At 41.7% G+C, this 10,101-nt stretch overlaps 2 protein-coding genes across 3 annotated transcripts in view; both read left to right on the forward strand.

Moving 5' to 3' along the window:
- The first annotated feature begins 413 nt into the window (after nt 1-413).
- LOC147261427 (endophilin-A2-like) lies at nt 414-9,696 on the forward strand. 2 transcript variants are annotated; one of them, XM_086203434.1, is made up of 9 exons: nt 414-708; nt 2,411-2,479; nt 2,636-2,852; nt 3,087-3,220; nt 3,461-3,619; nt 5,519-5,622; nt 5,987-6,120; nt 6,249-6,305; nt 7,010-9,696. In XM_086203434.1, exons 1-9 carry the CDS (start codon nt 664-666, stop codon nt 7,195-7,197), a joined length of 1,107 nt encoding a protein of 368 aa, XP_086059560.1. In that variant the 5' UTR covers nt 414-663; the 3' UTR covers nt 7,198-9,696. The 2 variants fall into 2 exon arrangements, with proteins under 2 accessions (XP_086059560.1, XP_086059561.1); XM_086203435.1 differs by lacking the exon at nt 6,249-6,305 and having other exon boundaries at nt 416-708.
- Nucleotides 9,697-9,954: 258 nt separating this feature from the next.
- stap2a (signal transducing adaptor family member 2a) overlaps nt 9,955-10,101 on the forward strand; it is a 6,147-nt gene continuing 6,000 nt past the window's right edge. Inside the window, exon 1 of the mRNA XM_086204932.1 lies at nt 9,955-10,101. This exon is cut by the window's right edge and continues 47 nt beyond it. Within this exon, the coding sequence (XP_086061058.1) occupies nt 10,041-10,101 (61 nt within the window). The 5' untranslated portion in view covers nt 9,955-10,040.

Here is a 10,101-nt window from a genome sequence, read left to right on the forward strand (position 1 = left end):
GCAAATGTCCAAAGAAAGGCTCATGTTATTTTATATCATCGTGGAATTGTATCCTAGACTGACAGAACTTTGTGTGTTAGGTTAGGTAAAGAACTGCGTTAGCCATGTATTGGTTTGGGGGATTTGGGGTTTGGCTGTTTACAGCTAATGGCGTCAATGTCCTTACAAGGATAGCAGGTGAACGTGTGTGTGTGTTAAGGACAATTGTACATTGTGAGGATTTAGGTCTTTTTTTTTTTTCATCTGACAATTTCAAATGGTCTTTAAAATGGTTAAGATAAGTTCATAAATTTAAAAAAAGTTTCAGGTTGTGTTTAGGTATTTAGTTGTGTTGTTGACACTGGGTTTAAAGAGATAAAAAAAAATGTATTGTACCGAATGATGCCCTCATAAGTAATGAAAGACAAACCTGACCCACTTTATCCAGAGGGATGGAGCCTCCCACATGAAGCTGAGGCCAGGAAATTGTGGTTGCCTAGCAAGTTCCACATCCACCGTGCAAAGTTTGAAGACGTGTTGCTCCGCTGGTGTGTGAGAGAGAGAGAGAGAGAGAGAAAGAGAAAGAGAGAGAGCGAGAGAGAGTCCTAACTTAGAAAATAACGACAACTATTCGACCAAACATTTCCCCGGTCGAGGTCCAGGTGGTAACAGAGACGGTGCAAGATGTCCGTCGCTGGATTTAAGAAGCAATTCTACAAAGCGAGCCAGGTAATCGCGCGACTTTCAGACGTTAGCCCACAGCTAGGCTCGCTAGCTAGCTAGCACTATCGTTACTTTTATCGCAAGTTTGCGCTAGCGTCGAGCTAGCTAGTCATAGAGAAGAAAGAAAAAACCCTTACAGTGACGATAAAACACATTGCCTGTTAAAACAACTACACGAAAAGTCCCCGCTCGGTGAAAAGTATACTTCTAACTACTGCAAAATTTAGCTGTCAAATATGTTGTTTACTAGTTGCACGGAGTTAACCCTTATCCTTACATTTGCTAAAGCTAGCTTCTTTTTTTTTTTTTTACTTAAACCTCAGAGAAACGAAGCCTTGCATTAAATATGTTGAGTTTGCAAAACTATTAAAAGTTTTTTTGGACTCACAAAAGTCAGACTTTGAGAGGGTGAGGTAGTTTGATAGATGCTGTAAATAATGATGCCGTTTGGACTTTGTTTGCGATGTAATCTTTAATAAGTATTGGGTAACGCAATGATTTCAAAACAGTTCCGTCAAGAAACATTTAATTCTGAAAGAATACATCTCTCAAATACTTTTTTTTGTTTAAAATCTTATTGCTGACTAAGCATTTTCTTTCAGCCGAATATATCACCTGCGAGATAAATTAGCTTAATCGTCATAATATAAATAGTTGTTGAAATGGTCCATAGTGCCAAGCCAGTGACAAATAACAGTCCTGATCTCACCTTGGAGAAAACCTCCAGTCTACACTTTGAGTTTCATGGACAGCAAACTAAGGCTCAGAGAAGCAGTTCAGATATTTTTAGTAAAAATTATTTACAAACATCCACAGCAGTCAGAGTCATTTGTTTGATTTCAAAGCTCCCTTGCCCTTGAGGAACAAGACATAACTGTTCCTCCCATGGCCAACATGAAGCTCAACCAGATTTGACTGGCAAAACCAGTGGCTCATGGTTTGATGAATCCTGTTTTGCAACAAGTTTTTGCTCTGAGCCAACAACATGTGACATGTGAATAAGCACTATTTATGTAGTGAATGTGTTCTACAACGTTTTTACTTTGACAGCCAGGTTTACAAATCAATTTTTGATTGTAAATTTGAGATAGCAACGTTAAAAAGCAAAGCCCAGACCTGCAAAAGTTCTTGGAAAAGATCATTCTGATAATTTTGGAAGTCACAGAAATCTGCTTAACCGAATATTAGTATACATGTGGATTAGTTAAGATTCATTTTGAGACAAATTTCATGATACAGAACAATAAGAATAAAAGTCCATTTAAAATGTACCAAATCAAATAAATAAAGTTAACCACAAGCTAAGCAAATGCATCCATCACAACCTGAATAAATAGAAAAGCTCCCTGGTCTTCCAATTAAAAAAAAAAAAAACTTTACTGATTAACATTTTTTTGATAATTATTTACTGACCATTAAAGGAGGAGGAGTGGTAAGTTTTCGTCCTCATCGTGGAAAAGAATTTATGCTGGCAATTTTGAGCAAAACTCTCAACTTAATGTTCACTTAAGCTGGACTCTCCATCAGTTAACAAAAATGTTGACAGTTGGGTGTCTTGAATTTGTTTGTTTTTTAATATACAGTTCGGTATCATCTTCCATTTTCACATGTGAAGGCTGTGTATTTAGTCACAGAACAAACTTTGTAGTAAGCGCTAAATAAATACGATTAAAGCTGCTGAGTTAATTTCATTGCTGTGTGTTCACAGATGGTGAGTGAGAAGGTGGGGGGTGCAGAGGGAACCAAACTGGATGAAGACTTCAGGGACCTTGAAAGGGTATCGCTGCACATAATTCTTTTAAGAACATCTGCAAAGTAGCAATATGTTTATACACTCCGCGTGGGAGTTTCCTCTCACATTAACCCTAAATTGCATAAAACTCTGCATATGCAAATGTGTCAATTACTGTCTCTCCCTTACCTGTACCACCAGAAAGCAGATGTTACCAGCAAAGCAGTGGTGGAGGTCATCAACAAAACTTCAGAGTATCTCCAGCCCAACCCAGCAACAAGGGCTAAGCTGTCCATGCTCAACACGGTGTCCAAAATCCGCGGGCAGGTGAAGAGTCCTGGCTACCCCCAGCCTGAGGGCCTCCTGGGGGAGTGCATGACTAAATATGGACGGGATATGGGCGAGGAAACCAACTTTGGTAAGAGTAGTGAAGTCGCACAGATGTTATAAACAAGGTCAAAGAGATGTTGAGATATTTAAAAGAATGCCACACACTAAAGACAAAGAAGACAACTGACATTTGTAAGTTTCCTTACATCTCTGTTCTTCCAACAAGTGCTTTTTCACGGTTTCCGATTTTCTGATTATAACTTACATGCCCAACTATGACCAAAACCTCCTAATACTGATGTATTGCATGTGTGAACTGCAGGAGGAGCTCTGGTTGACATTGGGGACACGATGAAGAGGCTGGCCGAAGTCAAGGACTCTCTGGATATTGATGTGAAGCAGAACTTTATTGACCCACTGCAGGGAGTCGTTGAGAAGGATATCAAGGACATTCAGGTAGAATCAAAGTGGCGGTGTGCTTCTGCACATAGGAGCCTGGCAGTGACTAATGGCCACTGCAGTCATAGCTGTATAGTATTTGCAATCTACAGATTTTTCACTGTAGATAAACTGTCACATCACGTATAAAGCAAAGCTGTTGAAATAGCTATATATATGTGATATATTTTTAGCTCAGGAAAAGTGACAGCAGAGAATATTATGAAATCTCTTTAACTCCCAACCCCTCTTAATCAGCACCACCTGAAGAAGCTGGAGGGCCGCCGTCTGGACTACGATTATAAAAAGAAACGACAGGGTAAAATCCCTGACGAAGAGATCAGGCAGGCGCTGGAGAAGTTCCACGAGTCTAAAGAGATGGCTGAGGGATCCATGCACAACCTGCTGGAGACAGACGTGAGTAGCCAGTGGACAGAAGTAGATTCACATTGAAAGCTCGTGGAGTTCATTTTATGTGTTGGACTAATTTAATAGGTATTAGTTTACCCTCTTTTAATTACAAGGAATGCGTGGTTGTGACTGTTTGAATTCTCGATATGGAAAGTTTCGTACTGAAAGGGTAAAATATACCGTTACTTTAGGCTGTGGTTCATTTTGCATTTTTTTTTTTTTTTTAAATTTTGGGGTTACTCCAAAAGTGAAGAAAAACTTGAAAGCAATTTTAACCGCTACAAGCGTTGAATCTTCAAAAGAGAGTTCATGTTCTGCCTTTAGAAATCACTCAAATTACTATAATGCCCAGGTACATTCAAAAATTAAACGTTTAACTCCCTTTGGTGTTGTCTAGATATCTTTGTGAGGACCAATTAGGCCTAAGCCATCTTGTCTGCATTCGATATTGAACTCTGCATTCGTACCAGATAGTCTTTGTTTTGCTGTATAATCTCCTACATGCACTGCTTACAGCCTCTCAGCTAGAAAGCCAACTGTTCAGTTTTTAAGGGCAGTGGGTGTCCTGTGTGAGTGATGAGTGTCACCATTAATGCAGCCTGTCAAGTGTTGGGGTTTTTTCACCTTCATCAGTCTTCATCTTCAGCTTCTGGTCTTCCAAATGAATCTGTGCAAACATCGTCATCGGGGGTCATGCTATTACAATTTCATGGCCGCGCTTTCAGTGATGAAGTATGTGCAGTATTTTCAATTACAGGGACCATGTCCTTTCTTTTTTCATCTGTCTCGACATTTCAGTTTGAGTCCATCAAAAAGATTGTGTTGTTGAGGATTTTTTTACTTCCCAGTTTTGATTTTCAACACACATTTAATGCCATTGCTCTTGTCAAGAGTGACTCACTCCAGAAAACTACCTCTGGTCATGTTCAAGAAACCAGTTTGAGATGATTTGGGAGTAGCCACCAGTACATGGTCCACTGTGGTCATAAAGGGATGGATATGGTCACCAACAATACTCATGTGGGCTGTGGCCTTTAAACCAGTCTCAGGTGGTACTGAGGGGCCCAAAGTGTGCCAAGAAAGTACCCCCACACCATTACACCAGCAGCAGTAGCCTGAACAGTTGATACAAGGCAGGATGCATCTATGATTAAGATTTATGCCAAATTCAGACCCACCCATCCAAATGTTCCAGCAGAGCAACTCATCAAATCAGGCAATCTTTTTCCAATGTTCTATTGTCCAATTTTGTTGAACCTTAATGAAATTTAGCCTCACTTTTTTGTTCATAGCTGGCAGGAATGAAACCGGGAGTGGTCCTTTGCTGCTGTAGCCCATCTGCTTCGAGTTTCCATGTGTATCATGTTCAGAGATGCAACGAGGGGTTATTTGCGATTCTATTTCTGTTCCATCAGCCTCAACCAGTCTGGCTGACATTCTCCTCTGACCTCTGCTATCAACAAGGAACAGACGCTCACTGGATATGTCCTCTTTGGATCAGTCTCGGTAGAGTCGAGAGATAGGGTTCAATAAAATCCCAGTAGCTTCTGAAATACTCAAACCAGTCTGGGACAAACCACCATTTCTTGTCCAAAGCCACTTATATCAACTCAGTCAGGTGGCTGATGACATATTTGCATTAATGAGCAGTTGAACAGGTGTACTTACTAAATTGGCTAGTGATTGTAGCTAGAACACAGCAGCGCCATTGCCTGATAAACACTTTGAGTACATTTTAATGTTTGACTATACAAGATCAGCCAGATACTTGTTTTTTTGTTTTTTGTTTTTTTTTGTTTTGAATGAGGCACCGTTAAGGAATTTACCAGTTAATGATGTGCTGAGGGACCGATGCTGCTTCTGGATTTAGTCTCATTGTAATTTTTTTTGTCTGTGCTGGTGTAGGTGGAGCAGGTGACTCAGCTGTCTTCTTTTGTGGAGTCTATGCTGCAGTACCACAAGCAGGCCTCAGAAATCCTGAAGGGGCTTTCTGACAAATTGGGAGAAAGGTCAGCAGCATGACTATTTGAGGAATTTGGCGTGTCTGTTGTATGTTGAGTCTTTGTCCTCTGGCTCATGATGATGGATGATTTAGCACCACCAACTTGTCTTTCACCAGATAATTATTTTTAACTTGGTTTAGTGGGCAGGTAAGTTAGGCCTGTTTTTCCTCTTTTTAAAAGATGAATTGTAAATTTTAATTGAGAAAAATTGTGTTTTCTGACAGTGGATTTGTAGTATTGATAGTTGCCTTATAGCACACACTTTCTAGAACATCTTAGCATTTACTAGATTTAATTAGATTAATGAGTATAATTATTATTGCTATCAGTAAATTGTCTTCATCATTAACCTGCCCATATCTGTATGCAGAGTGGCTGAGGCTCAGTCCCAACCAAGGCGCCAGTACACACCCAAACCCAGACCATCCTTTGATTTTGGAGAGATGGAACAGTCCAACGGGGGGTACTCACCGGCTGCATCAAGCCCTCCATCTTACTCTCCTGGTACGTGTACTTCTATTGATTAATGAAGTGTTTGTGTGTTCATGCGTGGGAGGTGTACTCCAAAGAAGACATGTGTCTTCACAAATTTTTATGACTGATGTGTGTTTTCCCTCTGCGGCTTTAACCAGCCCCAGCACAATATCCAGCTCCATCGTTCCAAAGAACCTCGTTCAAGAGCCGACAGTGTGAGTGACGGCGGACGATGATGTGTCACTTAAAAAGAACTAGTTCACTAATTGGCCTCACCTTGTGGCATAACTGTAAGGTAGTGAGGTGGCTGCATGCCTGTGTTTACGGTAAAAGCATTTCACTAACATTACTGAATGGTGGTATGGTGTCCATTGCCTCCAGTCTGTCTGGTTCCCTGAACAAGATGCAAGACTGCTCTGTCAGAGACCTAGAATCTTCAGCAAGCTGTGTTCTATTGATCAGAGGATTGCATCCTAACTAAGGTTATCAACCTGCTGTCACAATTTTGCTGATTTGTGTGTATCTTTACTGACTGATGAAACTTCTGAGCCTCAAGAACTGCGTCTTTGGTAATTTGAACTTTGATTCAAGGGTAACGCAGTTCCTCTCTAAAAGTCTTGAACATCTTTACCTCATTCTCTTCAATTTGGTACAAGAAAATGTAAATCCTCTTATCAAAAAACAAAACCTTAATATGACTATGCTCATCGGAGCAAAATATTTATGTCAGTGCTCTGTTCTTGAGCTTCAGATGGACTCTTCCAACCAATGGTGGTACTGTTACAATGACTCTGTCAACCTGGTCACACATTCCTGTTGATAAAGTCTGTTAAAGCGAGGAAGGGAAAGGGGATAAGAACGACTGATGCGAGCCAGTCTCCCTCCTCACTTGGCCTCATGTCTGTCTTCATTTCTACAGCTGAACCATCTTGTAAAGCCCTGTACGACTTCGATCCGGAGAATGACGGGGAGCTGGGCTTCCATGAGGGTGACATCATCACCTTGGTCAGTCGAATCGACGAGAACTGGTATGAGGGATCCCTTCGAGGCCGAACAGGCTACTTCCCCAACAACTATGTGGAAGTGATTGTTCCACTGTCACACTGAGGACAGCAAGGCAGGATGGAGAGAATGAAATAAGCGATGTAAGAAACTCATAATCAAACGATATCTAGATTTATTTTGATAAACATCTCCATACAGGGACCTATCTAGCATGGAGCTATTAGAGGACAAGTTATTTTATTTGGTCAAGATTAAGTGAATTTTTATTAACAGCAAAGACCAAAATATGTTTAGTCAGAAAAATCATTGTATTATGTTTGGGAGCATTCACCGTGACCTTCACACTCTATGCACCTGTGCACTTTGTACACTTCACCTCTGTCACCGGGACTAATGAATGATGACGTGTCCAACAGCACAACATTCACTACAAGTGCAACTACTTTATTCGTATCTCTAAGCGTATTTGCCATAGCTCTCTTGTGCACTCCTGGTACAAAAGCACCTGTACTCCTTCAAGCACTGTGTCTCTGCACCTCCTGTTGTCTGCTCTGTGTAGTCTGTTAATCATGGTCAACATGGAGGATTGGCAGCTGCTTCTGTCACTGTTTGTAATGATCCTCTACTGCCACCTGCTGGTACTGGAGATAACTTCTTAGCCATTTGAACAATACTCCTGTGCGTGGCCTGCTCTCCCTTATTAAACCTGTACTGGGTGGCTGGTGTTCTGGTTTTTCTTCAGACGCCACTGCCGATAGTTTAATCTAGTCCAAGAGTTTTTGAAGTGCTAGTCGGGGCCTCCCCAAGGGGACTCCAGTTAGTCTAACTGAGCATCTCCTGGAACTTTAAGAGGACACAATACAGTTTTGCAGGATTTTTCTGTTTTTACTGTTCTCTCTAAGAGTCCTAAACTAATAAATTGCTTAGGACAGGTTCTTTTATGTATTTGGTGATTCTCAAGTTCGGTAAAATGGTGATATTAGCTTGGCTAAGCAGTTGACAGTGTATGGGGTTAAATAGCAATAATTCTATGTAGGTGTCAAAGAAGGGGACTTCTAAGATTTCTAAAGGTTAAGAATGCTAAATGGCTGGAAATGTTTTTAATCACATCTGTGACACCAACTGTGGAGTTATCATTACGTTAACCCAGCTTCACTGCACTCCAACCTCTAACTTCCTTTGGCCAAAGAAAATAAAACTCTTAAATCACACAAGGGCTCAAGTAGTCTGCAAAAGGTAGATCCATGCAGCCTTCTACCTGAATGCTGCAGCAGGAAATGTTAAATTATGTGTATAGTTTGTCAACCTTTTCCTCATTGCAGTGCAACTACCCCAAATATTAAGCAGCTTACCACCAGAGCTGTAGGTGTGCATCCTTCGACTCCTCCACTCTCTCAGGCTTCATTGACGCTGCTGGCAGTGTCACTCGCTGTGTTTTCAAGTCTTTTACGCTGTTTGTCAGGGAATTGTCTGCTTCCCTCATAATACCTTTAGTATTTTAACCTCAAGAGCATGGAAATTAATCTGATGTGTGTTTCTGAACCTGCTTCAGTTTTCAGGCTGGTACTTTGCAGCGGGCCCAACCATTGTGGTCAGAATTGACTAAGAATGAGAGGTCGATGCATAATGGCTGGTTTCACTTTCAATTAAGCCTATTACAAGCAGACTATGAACTGTGAGGGTTTGCTCAGCTCACTAAAATGCCAACTTTCTCCTCTTGTCATGATCCCCTTGTTAGACCGCCCCCCTCGCCCCGCTCAGCTCTCCCATCTCTATTTAAACTGGGAGTGGAACAGACAGGTCTTTTCAGCAGTGAAGGGCAACACAGCAGTGGATTATACCCTCCCCCCGTTACTCTTTATTCACCACCTGCCCCTGTACCCCGACCCCCTTCTCATTATATGCCCAATCCTTTGGTGCCTCTGGAGCTCATCGTTATATCAGTATGTGCTTCTGGATGATGTTTGCAGGCCCCTGATGCGATCCGTGTTCTAAATAGGGGGGGGTGGGGGTGGCTGTGCTGAGTAATAACTACATGGTTCAGGTGTTGGTTTACATGCCTCGTTACACTAAATCACAAGCCCAGACGTGGGGAGGGGGTGGGGGGGCTCGGGGCTCAGGTTGAGCTATTAAGCATCTCGTAGAATATTGATGATGTATAATGTCATGGAACAAAGGACTAAGATCAGTTTTTGTGTGCTGCTCGTGTCACGTCTACAATAGACATCTGACATTTATTGCAACACTAAATCCCGCGATGGCGGATATATTGATACTCTTAAGTATCTCAATTTTGCAATATTGATGAAGTATTACCAGATTATGAAGGTTTTTTTCAAATTTATTATGCTTAACTTCAGTCTGATATTCTTTTGAAATTTAACGTCTTTGCATGCATCTTTACAGTATCTGTGCCTTTTGTAACTGTGACGCTGTGGGGAGGCTAAAAGTGGGATTATCCTGGATTATCTTTAGGATATGTGGATTACCTCTTGTGAACCTCATGTGTAATCTTTTTTTGTATTGTATATTTTTGTTACTATGTAAAGGGGAATGGATGTTGTTCATTTGCTTCTTCAAATAAATATTAAGTCATCTGGATCCACGTGTCTTTCCTGAAATTTTTTTTTTCTCAAATAGTCCATACACGTGCACACATTTTTTAGATGTTAGTGATGGTGCAGACAGAGTTCTACTGAAATCATCTATTGACACTTTCACAACTGCTCAGCATCATTAAACTTGGGGACATTTTCCCAACCATTTTTAATCCGCACAACCGCTCCTGTCTGACCCCCCCCTCCGCCCCTTCGACACAGCAGGCTGCTGCAGCCAGCTGTTGGATTACTGCCACAGACAGCACCATCTCCTCGGAAGAAGGCGTGTCACTCCCCGAATTACCCAGCGCCCCTTTGTCCTCGGTCGGTGCTCAGCCAGCGACACTTATGGCGGCTGCACCCATCAGGCAGCGTCCTGGGCCGGGGGGTCCCCGGGCGCAGCTCCCGC

Source organism: Aulostomus chinensis, chromosome 5 (assembly GCF_037954235.1).
Source record: "Aulostomus chinensis isolate RoL2024-O1b breed Wild chromosome 5, RoL_Achi_v1.0, whole genome shotgun sequence".
NCBI classification, from domain to species: domain Eukaryota; kingdom Metazoa; phylum Chordata; class Actinopteri; order Syngnathiformes; family Aulostomidae; genus Aulostomus; species Aulostomus chinensis.

Excerpts from the sequence above, each read along its gene's own strand:
- LOC147261427 (XM_086203434.1), top strand. The coding sequence starts at position 664 with ATGTCCGTCGCTGGATTTAAGAAGCAATTCTACAAAGCGAGCCAG. Across the intron at positions 3,221-3,460 it reads AGGATATCAAGGACATTCAG|CACCACCTGAAGAAGCTGGA; the intron begins GTAGAATCAAAG and ends CCTCTTAATCAG. Across the intron at positions 6,306-7,009 it reads CTCGTTCAAGAGCCGACAGT|CTGAACCATCTTGTAAAGCC; the intron begins GTGAGTGACGGC and ends TCATTTCTACAG.